This window comes from Labeo rohita, chromosome 5 (assembly GCF_022985175.1).
Source record: "Labeo rohita strain BAU-BD-2019 chromosome 5, IGBB_LRoh.1.0, whole genome shotgun sequence".
NCBI lineage: Eukaryota > Metazoa > Chordata > Actinopteri > Cypriniformes > Cyprinidae > Labeo > Labeo rohita.
This window is the reverse complement of record NC_066873.1, coordinates 14,830,407-14,851,945: the sequence shown is the minus strand read 5'-3', so window position 1 is coordinate 14,851,945 and position 21,539 is coordinate 14,830,407. Positions and strand designations below refer to the sequence as shown.

At 37.6% G+C, this 21,539-nt stretch overlaps 1 protein-coding gene across 5 annotated transcripts in view; it reads left to right on the top strand.

Moving 5' to 3' along the window:
* Window positions 1-21,539, top strand: part of apba1a (amyloid beta (A4) precursor protein-binding, family A, member 1a) — an 82,562-nt gene that overhangs the window by 49,095 nt on the left and 11,928 nt on the right. For all 5 annotated transcript variants that reach the window (XM_051109317.1, XM_051109313.1, XM_051109315.1 and 2 more), the window contains 4 exons: window positions 6,706-8,375; window positions 17,023-17,133; window positions 18,553-18,592; window positions 18,731-18,876. In XM_051109317.1, coding sequence (XP_050965274.1) covers window positions 6,774-8,375; window positions 17,023-17,133; window positions 18,553-18,592; window positions 18,731-18,876 — 1,899 coding nt within the window. In that variant the 5' untranslated portion in view covers window positions 6,706-6,773. The remainder of the gene's footprint in view (window positions 1-6,705; window positions 8,376-17,022; window positions 17,134-18,552; window positions 18,593-18,730; window positions 18,877-21,539) is intronic.

The window sequence follows — 21,539 nt, the reverse complement described above, 5'->3', positions numbered from 1 at the left end:
GAATAATTGTAAAGATTGTTTTAAATGAATTTTATTCATAAAAGTATATATTTTCTCAAACCATTTCCGAATTGTTGCTGTGAGAAGGTATTATGCCTGGTTTTCCAGTAACAATAAATAAATAAATAAATAAATAAATAAACACAAATCTTTAAAATGCACATTCTCAAAACAAATGACTGTAAAATAATTTTAGAGATTTTTATAAGTGTAATTTATTTATTAAATAATATTTTTTTCTCAAACCATTTGTTGAATTGTTGTTCTAAAATAGTATTATGCTTGATTTTCCTGTAAAAAAAATAAAATCAATCAATTAATCAATCAATACACATCTTTAAAATGCACATTGACTTATATTTTTCTCAAAACATTGGTAAATTGTTGTTCTGAAAAGATTATGTGAGGTTTCCTTTAAAAATAAATAAATATATATCTAAACATCTTTAAAACAATGTACATTTACTTAAAGCAAATTACTGTAAAATAATTTCATAGAACATCTTTTAAATTAATTAATTTTAAAATCTATTAAAAACATGGAACAGTACGGGAGCAGTATTCTGGAACAGTATTTATCATTATTTCCTTGTATAAAAACAAGATATATTCATGGGAGACGCAGGACTGTTATTGTGTGGGTGCTTTTGTGCGCCAGTCTTTGTGTGTTTGGATGTTTTTTGGCCTCTGACTCAGATCATCAAGGTGGTTGCCCTCAGGATTTTGTACATGTTTTGAACTGGAGACAGGAGGGAGGAGAGCTCACTGTCATTTAGTTTCCTCTGGCATTCCAGCACCTTCTCATGTCTACACCAATTACTGCTGCCTTCTGATGGGTTCGGTATGCGCACTGTCACTTTTGATCACACCTCACAGGAACACGAGCACCGTGACTTCTTTCTGACATGATATCTCTAACAACATGGCATACACCGTCATGCATGGAAACAGACGTCACGTTTGCAGCGGTGACTCATGTTTCAGTAGGCCGTATGCTGCTGCATGTTTCTATCACCTCTCTCTCCTCTCCCCGTCGGATTAGAGACACTGTTGTTCATTCTAGGTAAGCTGTCAGGAAACGAATCAAAGTGTGGCTAATTGTTTGTGTTGATTAATATGAAATCACAGCTCATCTCAAGTGTCGTCTAATTCCAGATGGAAGTCTGCTGCAAAATGTCACCCATCATGATGCTCCAAAAGTGTCAAAAGTTTGATATTTTATTGAAGACATTTTAACCACACTTGCTCATCGTGCACTAGCTCAACTTATCAAGTAGTCACATTGGAAAAAGGTCACGTGTGATGTAGGCGGAAGTACCGACCCAGTGTTTACAAAGCGAATGTGCAAAGAAAGTCAAATGCCCTTTACAAACAAGGTAAAACAACCTCGGAGGATTTTAAATTTGGGGTAGAAAATGATTTTTTTTTCTCCCTACCCTACCTTTTTGAACCAAAGTACACAGACGAAGAACTAACCACCCAGATAGCACACATACGTCTGCAAGATGTCTGTTCGAGATCACTTGATCTTGAAAACATCTGATGTGTACAAACATCTGACAGACGTATGTAAGATGTCAGTTTTACGTACATTCTAAATCATACACAATTTAAAGACATCTAAAATACGTCTTTTTGACATCTGATAGGAAACGTCCTATAGACGTATTGCAGATGAGCAAACAATCTAAACAATACGTCTTGCAGATGTAAATGCAGACGTCAAATCGACATCTCCGAGATGTACTTGTACTTAATTGCGTAATGCGTGAAGTCGCGGACGTGCATCGCAGAGCTAGTGCAAGATGAGCATTTATGGTTAAAAAGTACATACTTTTTTTTTTTTTAATGACTGATCATTTCAATAGATAAGATCCTTAAACCTTGTCCTAACGAGACATGACGCAGCGACATGCCATAAAAGGTATCTTTTCCATGTTTTTGTCCTAACTAGCCACGTTGACGAAACAGTGTCTATTTCTGCGACGTCACAGGTGGTAGAACAACATACAAACTATGACAATGATAATCTCAGGTACTGATTATGTGCTTTATTCAATCTTAAAAGTGGCTAATGTGAGTTTGAATATCATATTGCATAACATTTATAGCCATACTAGCAATCAATAATAGATCATTTGCCTCACATCTTGAAAATAAATTTTAGCAAACATATATGTTAAAACTACAAACTGTGTAAGTGTTTTCCATGACAAAAATGGTATTAGTCACTATTAGTCAGTATGTAGTTTGTTAAAATGGTTTAATATTTATGAATGAGATGATAAACTTGTCCATTTCTTTGAGAGTGCAGGGCACTTCTGCAGTTCTGAATGGCTGTGATATTTCAGTGATTCTGTCACGTCGTGTCTGGTGTAGACAGCCAAATTGCTTGTCGCTGCAATCTTGTCACGTTGCGTATAGTTAGGACATGGTGTTATTCCTGGACTGAGATTGTGTAGAGCCCTTTGAAGCTGCATTGAAACTGCAGTTTGGACCTTCAACCCTTTGGCTCCCATTGAAGTCCACTATATGGAGAAAAATCCTGGAATGTTTTCCTCAAAAGCCTTAAAGGAGAACTCCATTTCCAGAACAACAATTCACAAATAATTTACTCACCCCCTTGTCCTTTCTTCATATAATGGACTTCATTGGTGCCCCGATTTTAAACTTCCAAAATGTAGTTTAAATGTAGCTTCAAAGGACTCTAAACGATCCCAGCCGAGGAAGAAGGGTCTTATCTAACGAAACGATCTGTCATTTTTTTCGGAAAATAAAAATTTGTATACTTTTTAAGCACAAAAGCTCATGTAGCACACAGGCTGTGGGATGCGCGTTCACGACACTACGTACTATTGAATCACTTCGAAAGGTCACGCGGAACTACAGACCCAGTGTTTACAAAGCGAACGAGCAAAGACAAGTAAGTCAAATGCTGTTTACAGACAAAAAGGTTCAACGATGTTGGACGATTCTGAAGATGTAGGAGAAAATAAGAATTTTTCGCGATACTCTACCTTTTTTAGACAGAGTACACAGACGGATAACTTAGACATGATTCGTAGTATTGATGGGAAGTTCGGATCATTTTACCGACTTTGACCTCTGGGTCAAATCTTTTTGAGTCATTTCGTAGGGCTGTCAACGATTAATCGCGATTAATTGCATACAAAATAAAAGTTTGAGTTTGCCTAATATATGTGTGTGTACTGTGTATAATTATTATGTATATATAAATACGAACACATTCATGTATATATTTAAGAAATATTTACAAGCATATGTATTTATTATAATTTTTATATAATTTATATTATATATAAATAAAATCATTTTGTATATTAATAACATATTTCTCATATATATACACATTAATTTGTGTGTATTTATATATACATAATAATTGCACACAGTACACACACATATATTAGGCAGACTTAAACTTTTATTTTGTATGCGATTAATTGCGATTAATCGTTGACAGCCCTATCATTTCGTTCATTTTAGCAAAATATAATTAAAATGTTACGTGTTATTTCCCTAACACATCTACTGCTTACACAAACGTTGATTACACTACAAACAAGACAAAACTATAATGCTGTAAGAAACAGAAAAGATTAATTCATTGTTTACCTGGGTCTTTAGTCTATGATTAGCTCACCTCACCTCTTATCTGACAAGTTTTTGGGTTTGAGTCGTTTGTTCATCACGTGACAGCCCTATAAGATGAACAAACGACTCGAAAAACCCAAAGACTCGAAACAGGTGAACTAATTCCAGTACAGAATCTAATAGGATGTTGGGCATGCGCGACTGAACAAATCACTCCACGAGACGACTCGTTCTTCCCGAGTCACATTAGAGATCCGTTCAAAATGAATGAATCATTCAAGAATGCGCATCCCAGAGCCTGTGCTACACAAGCTTTTGCGCTTAAAAAGTATACAAATTTTTATTTTTTGAAAAAATTGACCGATCGTTTTGCTAGATAAGACCCTTCTTCCTCGGCTGGGATCGTTTAGAGCCCTTTGAAGCTGCATTTAAACTACATTTTGGAAGTTCAAAATCGGGGGACCAATGAAGTATATGGAGAAAAATCCTGAAATGTTTTCCTCAAAAATCATAATTTCTTTACGACTGAAGACAGAAAGACATGAACATCTTGGATGACAAGGGGGTGAGTAAATTATCTGTAAATTTTTGTTCTGAAAGTGGACTTCTCCTTTAATTTCTTTTCGGCTGAAGAAAGAAAGACATGAACATCTTGGATGACATGGGGTGAGCAAACTGTCAGGAATTTTTTATTCTGGAAGTGAACTAATCCTTTAAGGCTTCTACAATATGGTCATGCAGAATAAGGCATTTATTTCTGCTTTATCAGTACTAACAAACAGTCAATATGCTTTAAATATCCATGCTAAAAAGCAGTTGGTAAATCATGCATAGTGTTCTCTAATCTAAAGTGTTACCCTTTTTTTCAAAAGCAACATTGTGCCAGAAATGTATATGTGTCAGTTGAGCTTTGGTATTAAACTGGACAATTCCTTGAAATCATCCTTGTTAGAATGCTACCACTAAAATATCAAAGCTATTTTTTCAAAATAAGTCTAGTTGTTTGTCAACTAATTGACCATCCTGCCCATCCCTATTTTTGAGAACCCTCTTTTGTTCATGACAGTGTATCACTGTATACCCACTGCTCTGGCATGGATCATATAAGTAGGTCAAATTTGGTCTAGTCTAGATAATAGTGCTGTCTTTCACTTGTACTGAATGTACATGAATGCCCTTAGGAGCTCATTCAGACAAAAAAAAAGTGGAGAGGTTAATGTGAAAATGTGAGCGGTCAGATAGCTTGACGAGTTTGAATATGAGTACTCTTATTAAAATGATTACATTATCTTACTCAGCTTATTTTGTAGTGCTCACTAATATTGATAGGAGGTATGAAAGCGGAGGCTTGGGGGTTTTGCTACTCTTTGCATTTCAAGCGGTTGTGTGGGGGTAAATTGCAAGTTCACATTAAAGGCAGGTAGAAATACTTCAATACTTCTACTACCACACATAATTGCCTTAGCTTCATAGATTGTGACTGAATGTAGGAGTATTTCACTGATTGGTGCATGTGTGAATATTCTTATATCTTTGTACATCAACTACAGAGGCAGCTAATCTTGATATGTGGTAGCATAGTAAATGTCACTATGAATAAAACATCAGCTACAACAAAGTTAATGATGGGCTTTTTCCCCCCTGGTGATTGTTCAGCTGATTGTAGGTGAACTAGTCTTAATTCTCATTGGAAAACATTATAGAATGTAATAAAGCCCAGACATGTGCCCGAGCATATTATGATACTTAATGACATTTTGTATTCGGCATCTGAAATGACTGAATTTTTCGTATCATGTGGCATCTCAAATTCTGTACAACTTCATACAAACAGAAAATTCATGTTAATATGTCAAGATTAAAGTAGAAGTTCACTTCCAGAATGAAAAATTCTGATAATTTACTCACCTATCCCTATCATTCAAGATGTTCATGTCTTTCTTCCTTCTTCAGTAGCAAAGAAATTAAAGTTTCTGAGGAAAACATTCCAGGATTTTTCCCTATATAGTGGACTTCAGTGGTGGCCAATGGGTTGAAGGTCTAAACTGCAGTTTCAGTGCAGCTTCAAAGGGCACTACACGATCCCAGACGAGAAATAAGGGTCTTATCTAGCAAAACAATTGGTTATTTTCTTAAAACAATGAAAACGTATATACTTTTTAACCACAAATGTTGATTTTGCGTTAGCTCAACCTTACGCATTGCATGATCACGCATGCGAAGTATTGACCAAGTGTTTACAAAGCGAACATGCAAAGAAAGTCAAACATCCTTTCCAAAAAAAAGGTTAAACAATGATTTGGGATTAGTTTGAAGTTAGAAGAGAACTGTGATGAAGTTTTTCACCTGACCATCTTGATCCGAAGTACACAGATGAAGAACTAACCACACGTGTTTCCAATGTGATTATGCAATGCGTGAAGTCGTAGACGTGCATCGCAGAGCTAGTGCAAGACATGCACTTGTGGTTAAGAAGTAAATACCTTTTTTAGGAAATGACCAATCATTTTGCTACATAAGACCCTTAGTTCTTAGATCGTGTAGAGCCCTTTGAAGCTGCATTGAAACTGCAATTTGGACCTTCAACTGCAATTTACTGGTTTCCATATTTTTGTTTCCATACTGGTTTTCCATATTTACACTGGTTTCCATATTTTGTGGGAGCATTCCATAGGCATAAAGGTTTTTCTACTGTACAAACTGTATTTTCTGTCCCTCTACCCTAAACCTACTCCTCACACAAAACTACAGGTATTTTTAGGTTTTCAGAACACTTAATTCTGTATGATTTCTAAGCTGTTTTTCTCATGGGGGAAAAAATGTCCCCACAAGGTTACAATGTACTGGTATTACTATACTTGTGGGGAGATTTGGTCCCGATGTTATTTTTCTTATTTTTTTATGCTTTTGTAAAACCTGAAAATTAATTTAATGAAACATATTTTCCAACAGTACTATTCATATCTTTGTAGGTACTACCTGAGGGAAAAAAGTACCGAGTGCACCTTTAATGGACTGCTTCAATGATCTTTCTCACAGAGATGTTTCTGTTTCAAGGTGTATATCTGCTTTTTGTTTGTTTTTTTGTAGGTTGTGCTTGAGTGGAGTCCTGCTGGGAGAAGTAATGCTCTGTGTGTAGACCTTCCCCTATTCCAACTATGAGCCACCAGGAGGCGCCGCATGGCCAGGAGTTGAGAGAGGCGGCTGAGGCAGACCTGGAGCGTAGGGGCCCTGAGGGCCAACAGCCCCCTTCATCCCACCGTAGACGCCACGACAATGGAGACGGCAGCTCCCGCTCCGGTCGTCCCCGCAACCACCACAGCAACCATGGTACAGAGAATAACCACTATCAGTCCCAACAGCAGGGGGCCCCACGCTACCGCAGGTACGAGGGATCTAACGGAGGGACGAACCGCACACGTGCTGCAAGGAGATCAACGGAAGAAGGTGACGCTGAACAACAACCTGTTCAGCAGCCCATACCAAGACCTGCAGTGACACGCTACCGCAGACAGGGGGACAACGAGGCGCGAATCCGGGCCCAGCAACAGAGACAGCGACAGCGGGAGAGGCAACAAAGAGATGCGGAGAGAGCCGAACAACAGAGGCTGGAACATCAACAGCATGTCATCTCTCCTACACAACCCATGCCACCCACTAGAGAACCGGAGGAAGCTGAGGAAGACGAGGGCGACGGCGGCAGTGCTTTGGCCCGATCCGCCAGCACTGAGAGCGGCTTCCACAACCACACAGACAGGGCAGAAGGGGATGCAGTCATGGTCCTGGAAGCAGAGCCAGAAGACGAAAGCACATACGGTATCCCACTTCGCCCGGAATCGGAGGAGTACACCGAGAGCGCAGAGTCAGAGCAACAGCACGGTGGTCCAGCTTACCTCCAACCCCAGTACCCACCTCAGCCACCGCCGCTACCTCGAGAGCCCCTGCCCAACGCTGAGAGGCCCCATGATGCAGAGACGCTAAACCCCAACTACTCCAATTATGTTTACACTCAACCCATGTACCGCAGTACCACCGGAGCGGGAGAGGCCCGTGAAGGTGGAGCAACAGAAGACGAGCCGTACTCTGAGCCCTACGCCGAATACACCCTTCAGGAGCACGTTTATGAAGAAATTACGGATGCACCCTCGAGCAAAGCTGAGGGACAGACTCCACAACAGCGTAGGGCAGAGTTTAGACTCTTCGATCGGGACTTGTACCAGCAGCAGGAGGCTGTTGGGTCGAGGCTCCACCACTACGACGAGCGATCCGACGGAGAGTCGGACAGTCCCGAAAAGGAAGCAGAGTTCGCCCCGTACCCCCGTGCTGACAGCTGCGAGCAGGATGAGGACATTGACCAGATTGTGGCAGAGGTGAAGGAGAGTCTGAGCTCGCAGAGCCTGGAGCGTGTCGCCATGGGCCTGGACAAGGACGGCAATGAAGAAGAAGAGTGGCCTGAGTCAGAGTCCCACGGTCAAATAGACGAAATCAAACCTCCGGAGCCAGTGAGTGAAAGAGAGGGGGTAGAGCAGTCCCCCAGAAGTCCCTCTGAAGAGCCAGCTCCAGTTGTGAGGAGCAGTCGTGAGAAGAGAGATGCAATCTCACTGGCTATTAAGGACATCAAAGAGGCAATAGAGGAGGTGAAGACAAGGACGGTCCGCTCGCCCTACACGCCAGACGAGCCCAAAGAACCCATCTGGGTAATGAGGCAGGACCTGAGTCCTACAGCAGAATCTGACCTGCAGCCGTCTCTGGGGGCTGATGTGAGTATGAGCCGCACCATGTAAAATGTCATGTTTTTTGCTGTTTTGTTGATGCCCCGCAGTTTACGTTTTGTAGAATCATCACTGCTATTGTTTTCACGGTTTTATTTCTGTAGTATAATCTTGCTTACAGAGTTGCTCCTTAAGGGACAGCTCACCAAAAAATAACAATTCTGCCACCATATACTACTTCCAAGCCTATACGACTTAGGTTAACCTCAGAAACACAAATTAGGATATTTTTAATGTCCCTCTATTGAAAGTCAATGTAACCAAACTTTCAAAAAAGGTCGCAAGGGCCTGTTCATCAAATCTTTTAATGATATAAAGTGATCATATCTCTTCACAGGACTTGAAGTAAACCACTCTACTCATATGTATTCAATTTTACATCATTTTTGCATTATTGCAACCTTTTTGGGTCTTGGTTACTTGTACTTGCAATAAAGGGACAGAAACCTCTCAGTTGTGATTAAAAATATATCAATTTGTGTTTTAAACATTAACCAAAGTCTTATGTGTTTGGAATGACATGAGGGTGAGTAAACAATGACAGGATCTTCATTTTTGGGTGTACTGTCCCATTAAGCACATTTACATCTTGCATTTACTTCCTTCATCTTTCTGTCCAAGTATTGATTACATAATGCATCATCAGATATTTGTAGGATTATATACACATCACCTACAGTTTTCCTACAGGGCAAGCACCCAACACAGAAGCCAGTTGTAGCCTAGGTCATACTTAGCAAAAACTGGATGAGTACAATTTCAGTTCAGTTGCTGCTTTTATGCTACATGATTTTATCCCTGATTCTACACTTGCCAGCAGTTAATGTAACTGAGCCTCTAAATCACAGGCTCGTTTGCGTAAATGGTGATCACAATGTATAAATTCTTAAGGACGTGATCTGAGAGATGTGTTGCAGAAACCAAAGAGCAGGTTTAAGGAGAAGTCCACTTCCAGAACAAAAATTTACAGATAATTTACTCAACCCCTTATCATCCAAGATGTTCGTGCCTTTCTTTCTACGGTCATAAAGAAATTAATATTGCATTTCAGGAATGTTCTCCGTATATTGGACTTCTATAGTGCCTGCGATTTTGAACTTCCGAAATGATCAGTTATTTTCTAAAAAGAAATATACAATTCATATGCTTTTGAACCTCAAATGCTCATCTTGTCTAGCTCACATGCGAACTCTGTGTAATCTGGGTTAATACAGTTAGGGTTTGTCAAAAACCTCCCATCTCATTTTCTCCTCCATCTTCAAAATCGTCCTGCATCACTGCATCACACCTTTTTTTGTAATGGGTGTTAGACCCTCCTTGCACGTTCACTTTGCAAACACTAGGTCGGTACTTCTGCAGCGATGTAGGATGATTTTGAAGTTAGAGGAGAAAATGAGATGGGAGTTTTTCAACATACCCTAACTGTATTGACCCGGATTACACAGATTATGCATGTGCATCACAGAGCTAGACAAAACAGGCATTTGTGGTTAAAAAGTGTATAAACTGTAAGTTGTTTTAGAAAATAACCGATCATTTTGCTAGACCCTTCTTCCTCGACTGGGATCTTTTAGAGCCCTTTGAAGCTGCACTGAAACTGGATTTTAGAAGTTCAATCTCACAGGTACCAAAGAAGTCCACTATATGGAGATAATTTCTGAAATATTTTCCTCAAAAAACATAATTTCTTTATGATTGAAAAAAGAAAGACATTAACATCTTGGATGACAAGGGGGTGAATAAATTATCTGTAAATTTTTGTTCTGGAAATGAACTTATTTACATTTTTAGACTTGTCTGTGACTCCTGAAGTCCTGCAGTGTAAAATTTACTTTGAGTCTGTATGAGGGTAGTATTAGTCTGACTGAAATTGAACTTGTACATTTAAAAAAATATGACATTCTGTGAAAGTTAAAGAAACAAACTGCCTTAAAAGGGAACCCCAGGTATTAAAACCCACATCGTTTTATACTACGTTTTATATTTTAGACTATGGGGTGCGCCATTATTTCGATAACTTGAAATGGTTGCACTCGGTGAGCAACTGCCGCTACCAGTTGCTATTTTTACCGCAAAAACTCGAAATACACAACTCGGAAAATAAAATACTGATATAATGACCACAGCTACTGAAAGAGCTTACAGGTGGTGATGGATATAAGCGTATGCTTAAACCAAATGTCATACCATCGATTTTTCTCCACAAGAAGTCTCGATTTCAAGTGAAATGAGAAACTCCTTCAGTGGCTGCAGTGTCATAATAAGCATCGGCATGTTTACATCCTGCCAGGCCTTTTTTTAAAAAAAAAAAAACAAAAAAAAACAGCATATGCTGGTTAGGTATATTTTGAAGCATGGCAGCTGGTTTGAGCTGGTCCTTAGTTGGTCATGAGCTGGTTATAAGCTGGTCAGCAGCTAACCAGGTTAGGACCAGCACATAAACATAACTAACCAGCATATGCTGGGGGGTTTTTTCAACAGGGGGATGGCATCTAGCGTTTTTTGTCACTGCCGTTTGTAATCTCTTTCAGTAGCTGTGGTCTACTAAAATCCTCAAAGTGCAGGGCTAAAGTGCAAAGACAAAAAGTGGGACATTATAAAGTTTTATTCATCCACAGGCATCTTCCCATTATTTTCTTCTCTTCTTATTGCTAGGAAAGCAGTGAAGACTTACATCGCTTCTGTTGTTGCCCTTTAGCTGAAAATTACAACCAAAAGCCACACAATGTGGGATCGTATCAGTATTTTATTTTTCGTGTTGTGTTGTGGTAAAAATAGAAAGAGGTAGCGTCAGTAGCTCACCAAGTGCAGCCATTGGTCGTCTTTGAAATAATGGCACTCCCCATAGTCCAAAATATGTATAAAACAATGTGGATTTTTTAAAATAATGTAAATCTACATATCTACATATAATCTAAGAGACATCATTTAAGTTATATTAAGCCGTACAAGTCTTAATACCCGGGTTCCATTTAAAGCTAATGTTACAAAATTAAAAAGCTAAATTTCCCAAACATTCCACCCCTGTTTGGTGCAGTGTTTTGCTGGTTAGGGTAGTTTGGCCCTGCTGCTAAATGCTGTAACTACACTTTTCTGAGGGCAAGGAAAGGTTTCTTCACTGATATCCATTTATTTGTACGTCTGACAGAATAACAAATGATTTCAGATAAACATATGAATCATTAATGTTATTATATAATAGTAGTTTGTTTGTTTACCAGTTTATTTATAATTTACCAGTGTCTAATTTTTAAACACGCTCTTAAAATTATGAAATGTTTATTTTTCCCTGTCTTCTAGTCAGTAGTGAAGGGGAATACACCACTGCTGAGTCTAGCTGCTCCAGCAAATATAGCAATGTCTTAAAAGCACCACAGAACCAAAATGTTCACAGTTTTCAGGGAAATCAGCTAAACAGCTATAATCAGCCTACAAACAGCTAATTTAAAAGTTTATATCTGCACATGAAGCGGGGAATAAAGAAAGTTTTGTGTCATGGAGAACATTTAGTTGAATAGGGTGATTAGATATATAGGCCTATTTGCCTTAATGCATTTTACTTTATGATAATATTTGTAGCAGGTGCAGCAAATGACAAAAGCAATCTCTCAGGGGGGACGTGTACAATTGCATTGTTTTTTTCTTTGGCTGAAACAGTCTTGCAGGGTGAATTGCATCAGTCCTCTGGTCGTGACTTCATCGCTCTTTCACTGTTCTTTTCTGGAGAGGACGGTGGCACACTCTAGTCTCTGTCTCATGAGTGGTGCCTGCCACGGCACCGGACAAATTGCACGTCGCTAGAAAATGAAGACTGCTCGCACTTATAGAACGGATCTCCTTATCCGTGGCCTGGAGGGCTCATCTGTATTCTGTGAGTGCTACACATGACCAGCGTGTGCAGATGAAGCTGTCCCGTTCCTCAGCCACAACAGACGCTGTCTGAACAGAGCACAGAGAGAAAGATGAGCTCTCGGTATAAGTAAGGCAGCGAAATGACCATGTCTTTACTTGATTTACTTTGCTCTCTCTCCCTCTCTCTCTTTCACGCTCCTTATATGATCCCTCCTTCTCTTTTTTCTTCCCATTAGCTGTGATAAGTATTACCCATTTTATTAACATAATAAGTAGATGTCATTCAAGGGTGCCCATGGTTGCTATTAACTTAATGGTATCATCTCATGATGTGTGCTTGAGATTTTTGATATCTTTTCTTTTGTTTTTCATTTGCATAATGAATAGATTCAGTGCTGCCTAATTTTATTCGATCACAGTTGAATCAGTCACACTTTCTACTACCAACACATTACAGAAATACACATACACTGTATCGCTAAACAAACAACGCAAAGCCCAGCTCCTCTGTTGCCTATTTCGACAGTGTTAATTAATCACCATTGTTTGTCTGAGCAGTATTCATGAGCACAAGGCCTCATTTGGAAGCAGTTCTTTGGGATCGAGGGCTTTTGGCACTCTGATGAGAGTGAATGTTTCCTTGTGCATTCAGAGAAAAAGTAAAGAACTGCACTTAATTGAAAACTCCCAGTGGGAGTTTAAAGAAGACACCAGCTACCACCCACTGCAATTATGCTTGAATTTGTAAATGATTGTGCTGATGATGTTTTTTTAGGGTTTATGTGTTGCTTATTATTTTTGCACTTATATCCCACAAGAACTGTTTATTCAGGGCCACTGTGGAGATTTTTAGTGGTACAGTATTTTAGTATTATTTTGTTTACTGTTATAGTATTTATTATATGGTTAGTTCACCTAAAAATGAAAAATCTGTCATTAATTACTCACCTGCATGTTATTCCAAACCTGTAAGACCTTTATTCATCTTCGATACACAAATTAAGATATTTTTTGATGAAATCCGAGAGATTTTTTTACCCTGCATAGACAGCAATGCAACTACCACAGTCCATTTTAGTAATAGTAATAGTAGTAGTCAGCAACATCACACACATGCATCATTGTACTCTTGTGAAAGTGTGTTGAAGACTGACACGGAAGAGAAGAAATTTTTGAATAAAGACGTCTTTTTTGTTGTCTTTGCACACAAAAAGTATTCTCGTTGCCTCATAATATAGTCCACTGATGTCACATGGACTATTTTAATGTTGTCCTTACTACCTTTCTTGGCCCTGAACGTGGTAGTTGCATAACTCTCTATGCAGGGTCAGAAATCTCTTGGATTTCATCATCTTAATTTGTGTTCTGAAGATGAACAAAGGTCTTACAGGTTTGGAACAACATGAGGGTGAATAATTATTGACAGAATTTTCATTTTTGAGTGAACTCTTTAATATTTTGAATTAGCATTTATTTGTATATTTTCAGTTTTCATTTTTGTTTTAAGTTTTGCTGATATAATTTATTTTATGTTTTTTTTTTTAAACCTTTTTTTTAAATGACATGTAGAAATATAACTGCAAGCAGCGATTACCGGGGTTCAAGCACTTAAGGCATTTAAGCATATAAATTAAAAAAACATTACATATTCTTTAGCATTTTTGGCAAATACAGATATTTACAGATTTACAGACATTTAGCATAGAAATACAGCGTTTTTGAGTCCTTTTTAACTGTTATGGCACCAACTGTGGTCTGATTCTGTTCAAATTTTGCATGCTTGTTTAGAATCACCTGTTGCATGTGCTCAGCAGGTTTCATGAAGTTTTGAGTTTTCCTTCAGGCTTTATAGGATTTGGGGTAAATTTGGACAGGCCCCCTTTTTAAACGACCCCGTTATAGATTCCCAAAAGGTAAATTTCAACATTTGTTTGATAATTATTGGCCTAGAGAGTTCAGAGAACTGAGTACTGCAGTGTTTTTTTCCAGATTGAGTGAAAAACCTAGGAAAAGTACATCTTCTCAATCATTTAACAAACGATTTGATTGACAGCAGTGGTTCTAGAGGCAAAGTTGTCCGGAACGAGGAGTTCTATCATATGATACGAATATGGGTGTATGAGTTTCGTTCTGATTGACCTCCAAGATACACAAATGTCCTTGTAGACACTTCGGACCAAGGCTGCACACTGTTTTTCGTGTTGATAGGACAAATGGTTGCGCAGTTATAACCATTTTTTACGCTTTTTATCCCTCTTATAGCGCCACCAAGTGTACAAGCTCCGCATTTTTTTTCCCTGTGACCTCAGGTTGAGCATAAGCATAAGTGCATAAGTGTTGTGAGTTTGGCAAAGATATCTCATTCCGTTCAGTAGTTATAGGCATTTTACTGAAAGTGTCCCTGCTCCTTTTGAACATTTTGGTGCCCCTTTGCAACAGTCGAAAGTACAACTTTTTTGATAATTATTGATATTCACTTGCCAGAGAATCTTTCTGCACTGGTTTGGATCCGATCGGGCAAAAAATCTAGGACTAGTTCAACAACTAGGTTTTTCAAAAAATGCGAAATTACCAGAAAATTTCATCATGTTCGCGATCGAATCATTTTGCATGCATTTTGTCCAACATGAGCCAAGGATTCCACTGACATAAGACACTTGAGCCTATGACTGACGGTTTAAGAATTATGAGCGATTTCATACTTTTGATTGGTGTAGCACCCCCGTCAGGCTGATTGAGGTGAGCCTTGGTCACGTTATAGGTGGTGCCAGTACTACCATCCCTCCGAATTTCAAATCTCTATGATTTACAGGTTGATCTCTGACCATTCTGACAGTTACAATAAGGTGTTAATGTTTATATTTTATCTCAGATTTATTTTAATTACCGAAAAATATAGATTAGAACACTGCCGTTTAGGTCTGACAGTTTGAGACCACTAGTAAAAATGCAATTTCAGATTTTTAACTTCTGTTGTCATTACAAATTATATTATCTAACAATCTCAGTAAAAAGTTAAGTCAGTTGACATGAATTTTATGTATTTGTTTGTTTTGTCTTTATTTATTAATAGCAGCACTCAAACTCTACAAGTTTGTGAGACAACCTGAAGATCATGTTCTCCAGCATGAACTGAGATGATCCAAAGAACCTCTTCAAAAGTTCACAATCTATTTTTAAATTCTCACATTTGATTCAAGACCTAGAAATAAAGCAGCGTCCTAAATGTTTCTTATTAATTTTATATCATAACGTTTCATCTGTTTAAAATTAAAATCGGTCGGTGATTCTCAACTTCTCAGAGCTTATTTTCATGATCTTTGTTATGATCATGTAAACAATTTTCTGGAGTCTTTCAGTGAATGTTAAACAGTCACGCATCTTCCAGATATCCCAGAATCCCTATTACAGTTGCTGTGAACTTGGTGATGTCCTGCCCACTCCCATTCTCTACTGTTGTCAGAATTTGACATTTCATCAGAAGCCTGTTATTTTTCCCCTTCACAATATGATTTATTTAGTGCAGTCAAGAGACACAGAAAGAGACGGCCTGTAAATAATTCAGCGAGGCTCATATAACACCAGAGAATAAAAACCGCCATCCTCCCCTGCCCTGCATTAATGCTTAACGTGCTTGAAATTTATTTATTTATTTATTTATTTTATGCATTGTACATTTTTGTACAAGCTCATTTTATGGGTAATGTAAAATCCAGAGTGTGATGAATTCAAGTACAAAGTCAAAAGCAAGTCAAATAGTGACTTCTAATAGTATCAGCTAAGATCACAAGTACTGCTTATTCAACCTAAGCAGTGACTTTAGCAGAAATGGAGTGTTTTTCCACGGCATAGCGGTGATGTTGCGTAGTGTAGCGGTCTCTGACCCAAGCCACTCTTGAGCGAATCTGTTCCAGGAACAGTTTTCCTGTGAGGCTGTAACAGGAGCCCTACAGTGTTCCCCTCTGTTGTCTGGAGCCATTGTGAACTTATCACCGTGAGTTTGATGACAGAGGAAGAGGCTTTTGTGTTCTTCTCTCTCGTACTCTGGTCCAAAGAGCAACATCTGCTGTATCACTTGATTTGAGTGTATCCTGTGGAAAAACATTCTTCACTGCAGCTTTTGGAAGCGCTTGTTGATATGGAAAATTTTTGGATGTATCAGGTGGATCGTCACCATGGTGATGAGGTGAGGAGCTGAGTTAATTGTATGAATGTGCTCTGGGTTTATCTTTCAGTACTTCAGTTCTTTCTGCATAGCTGATGATATTATTGTCACGAAGATACATTGTGAGACTGTACAGTATTTGTATGTTATGACGAACAATGAACATTAAATCTTTTAATATTTTATCCTAATGGGCTCTGGTTGAGGGTATGACTCATTTGTTCCCTAGTATTTCACATTCTGGCCTCTTCAGAGATGAGGTGTAGGCAATGCAAGAAAAACAGATCTCTTATGTACTTTTCTTTGTACTTTTCTTCCCCTCTTGACCTGCTGTCTGAACCTATTGCTAGCACCAGTTATTTAACAGATGCGTCTGACTGAAACTTGGCAGTTTCATATTGTGCCACATTTATGCACATCTTTACGTCTTTCACTTTTTCATTTATCTCATTGCTTTGCTATTAAAATTGCATTAAATTGTACTTTCATTTGTCTATTTTATTTATTCAAAAACTGTGAAGATTAATTGATCTTATGTGCTCTGAATGTCACATGAGTAAATGTAGCTTTTGTATTTTTTTAAAGCATGTATTATTAATGAATGTCTCTTTTGTCCAGTCTCCAGGCTCAGGCTCCACCTCCCCACAGGGGGCGGAGTCTTCCGGCCGTCACCTGCCGTCACATGAGGGAAGTGACAGCTTTGAGTCTCCGTCTCCTGCCAGTAAAGAGGTGGGAAGCTATGAATAAAACTGCCGAAATTGGATGATTCTTAATTATTCTTGGTAATAATATCCAGTAGGTGCTCTAAGAATTTAATTAGACACATATTACAGGCCACAGCATTAGAGTCCTGAGCATTAGAGTGTGATTTATAAGTCATTATAGTTATTATAAATGATCCAAGATACTGTTAAAATAGACTGGAGCAGATAAAGTTTAAAACATATTAACGTTTTGCAATTGTGTGTGTGTACATTTATATATGAAGAGTTCAGATGCAAAACCAGCTAAAAGCCATCTCGGTCAAAAATAAGATAATGATACTGAGTGAATGCTCCTGACACATAGTATATGTCCATCAAATACTTTTACTTCAAACTCGCTTCCAGCCTCAGCCCAGTCAGAAGTACCAGTACTTACATAGAAACCTATACAAAGTAGCCAGAAAGAAATGCTAATCTTGCAGAATCTTTTTAAAAAGATATTTTTAAAAATGGGCAAACCCTCAGTCATTATCTGTAAAAAGCCCAAGAAGTGGCATGATGTATGATCTCTGAGAAATTATATTGTATTATATTATATTATATTATATTGTGAACATTTAAAATATTATATATTATATATATCTGACAACAAGTTCTAAAATCACTGTAAATCATGGCTTCTTGGGATTTATTGATTATATTATATTATATTATATTGTGACCATTTAAAATATTATATATATATTATATTATATTATATATCTGACAAGAAGTTCTAAAATTGATAATGATATTATTATATTATATTGTATTATATTATATTGTGACCATTTAAAATATTATATATTATATATATCTAAAATCACTGTAAATCATGGCTTCTTGGGATTTATTGATTATATTATATTATGTTATATTATGTTATACTATATTATTGATATTTACTGATATTACGTTTATTATGCAGTATATAATACTTTTGTTTTCTATATATTTATAATGCCCCTTAGTAGTTCTAAAATCACTGTAAACCATGGCCTCTTGGGTTATATTGATATTATATTATATTATGAGTTTTTTTGCAAAAACAGATAACTCTTTTTTTTTTTTACATTTTCAGAAAGCATGTTTTCTATTATGTTATCATGTTTTTATTGTGTTTTATTGTGTTAGCTTTTTTTTTTTTTTTTATCAAAAACTTAATCAAAATTACCCAACTGCAGTTTGATTGAGATTAACTGGAATGCACAATGAAAAAACATGACTGTTTAAAATTTAGTTTTCTGTTTTTGCAAATGAACTCTTATATTAGATTAGATTAGATTAGATTAGATTAGATTAGATTGCCAGTTCAGTGCATTATGAAGTGCTACACCTAAAAATGACAGCTTGCCTTGCAGAATGTTGTAATGGGCCATTTGTGTGCTTGTTCTTGTATGTGCAGTCAAGGAGAAGTCTTGCTTCATTCCCGACATATGTGGAAGGTAAGCAGATTTCCTATAATTTCCTTTAATCGTTACATTTCCTATTCCTGTTCTGGTCCTCATTCCAAAATGAATCTTGATGACACATCTTAAGCATGTTTTGAAGATGTTCTGAAATGTCGCTCTCCTCTCGGTCAGTACCAGGCCCATGTGACCCAGAGGACCTCATTGATGGTATTATTTTTGCTGCTAACTATCTGGGATCCACCCAGCTGCTCTCAGACAAGACGCCCTCCAAAAACGTGCGCATGATGCAGGCTCAGGAGGCTGTGAGTCGCATTAAGGTGAGGTGAAATGGTTCTGTCTTTACCCCGCTGTTATAAACTTGACCATAAGAAGTAAATCTGTGCTTCTGTGAATTTACCTCAAGAAATTTCCTAAGCAATACTCGCTTCAGGAGCAACATAAATGTTCCAAGAAAACAAAAGTGACAGTTTTAGGACAAAAGAATGGGATTTCATAAGAAATGCAGAGCTGTGCTCTGACTTGTCGTATACGGAGTGTGTATTTACTGCGCAAGCATTTTATTCCTCGGATGCAACATGATGAAGTTGTGTTTTGCAGGCAGAAAGTCTTATTTTGTCGTTAGAATTGAAATGTCAGGTCACAGCAGATGAAGAGAGATGATCGTAAAACTTAGAGTGTGTGTGGTCCTCTTGCGGTAATGAAATGATTCTGTAGTCAAATGCAGGGACCTGTCCCATGATTCTTGTTCCTAAAGGACCAGAGACATTTACCACCTCCCTCCTGTTCATCCTCCTGCAGCATAAATCAGCCATTCGCCCTGTCAGCTGCATTACTCAGCATTTTTTACCTCCACCTTAAAAAATGCAGTGAGCCCAGCACCTGTGCCATTTAGTGTTCCTTCAGCATGTCCCTTTGTATGTACATTTTGTGTTAAAATGTCCACTTACAGATCACTGTGTGGTATGGCACATAACAATATCAAAACGGTTGATTGCAAATTAGTATAATTATGAGGTCACTGAATGGTGTTCTGTTTTATCAGCTTTGCTGAAAAGATGAGCTTGGATTTCAATGCTTATACAGATTGGTTAGCACTGCAAAAGCATTTTTCTTTTTCACCATCAGATTAACAAAATTTGTCCTGCTAAGTTAGTAATATTAGTCTAGCAGTATAATCAAAACACAAGTTCAAAACACAACATATACTGGTACTCAACTAATGCAACTGTATTAAAGGATTTCTCCACTTCTAAAATAAAAATTTCCTGATAATTTACTCAACCCCATGTCATCCAAGATGTTCATGTCTTTCTTTATTCAGTCACAAAGAAATTACGTTTTTGGACGAAAACATTCCAGGATTTTTCTCCATACAGTGGACTTCAATTGTGATCAACGGATTGTAGGTTAAAAATGCAGTTTAAATGCAGCTTCAAAGGGCTCTAAACGATCCCTGCCAAGAAATAAGAGTCTTATCTAGCAAAACAATCGGTTATTTTCTCAAATAAATTACAATTTATATACTTTTTAGCCTCAAATGCTTGTCTTGTCTAGCTCTGTGTTGCGCATGCGTACTCTATGCACTCCGGTTCAATACAGTTTGGGTATGTCAAAAAACTCCCATCTCGTTTTCTTCTCCAACTTCTGGCCCAGTGTTACAAAGTGAACATGCAAAAAAGGTCAAACGCCCTTTACAAAAAAGGTAAAACAGGGAAGTAGGACGATTTTGAAGTTGGAGGAGAAAATGAGAGGGGAGTTTTTCAACATACCCTAACTGCTTTAATGCAGAGTGCAGAGAGGAAGCATGTGCATCGCACAGCTAGACAAGACAAGCATTTGTGGTTAAAAGTGTGTAAATATTATTATTTTTTTAGGAAAATGAAGGATTGTTTCGCTAGATAAGACACTCCTTCCTCAGCTGGGATCGTTTAGAGCCCCTTTGAAGATGCATTTTCAAAATCGCAGGCACTGTTGAAGACCACTATATGAAGAAAAATCCTGGAATGTTTTCCTCAAAAAACAATTTCTTTGCAACTGAAGAAAGAAAGGCATGAACATCTTAGATGACAAGGGGTGAGTACATTATCAGGAAAATTTTATTCTGGAAGTGGAGTAATCTTTCAAAGGGATAGTTCACCCAAAAATGAAAATTCTGTCATTAATTACTCACCCTCATGTTGTTCCAAACCTGTAAGACTTTTGTTCATCTTCAGAACACAAATTAAGATATTTTTGATGAAATCCAAGAGCTTTTTCGACCCTGCATATACAGCAACGCAACTGACACATTCAAGGTCCAGAAAGGTAGTAAGGACATCATTAAAATAGTCCATGTGACATCAGTGGTTCAACCTCAGTTTTATGAAACTACAAGAATACTTTTTGTGCGCAAAGAAAACAAAAATAATGACTTTATTCAACAATTTTTTCTCTTTCATATCATGGTACTCTTGTCATGGCCAACTGACACTGAAGAGAAGAAATTGTTAAATAAAGTCATTATTTTTGTTTTCTTTGAGCACAAAACGTATTCTTGTAGCTTCATGAAGTTAAGGTCACATGGACTATTTTAACAATGTCCTTCCTGGGCCTTGAACGTGTCAGTTGTCTTTCTGTCTATGCAGGGTCAGAAAGCTCTTGGATTTCATTAAAATATCAGAATTTGTGTTCCGATAATGAACAAAAGTCTTATGAGTTTGGAACAAAATGAGGGTGAGTAATTAATGACAGAATTTTCATTTTTGGGTGAACTATCCCTTAAGATTCAAGCTGATTATCATTATGTGTTATTTTCTCTATAATAAATAAAACATGAAGCATTGAAAACTAAATCAGTCATTTTAAATGCTACAAGTGAATTTAGGCATTACAACGTTGTATCTACGATATGAAAAATGGACAGTCATTTTGAGATTTGCTAAAGATTGCATTTAACAGTGTTATTATATTATTAGTGTTTCTAAAGATTAATTTTCTGATG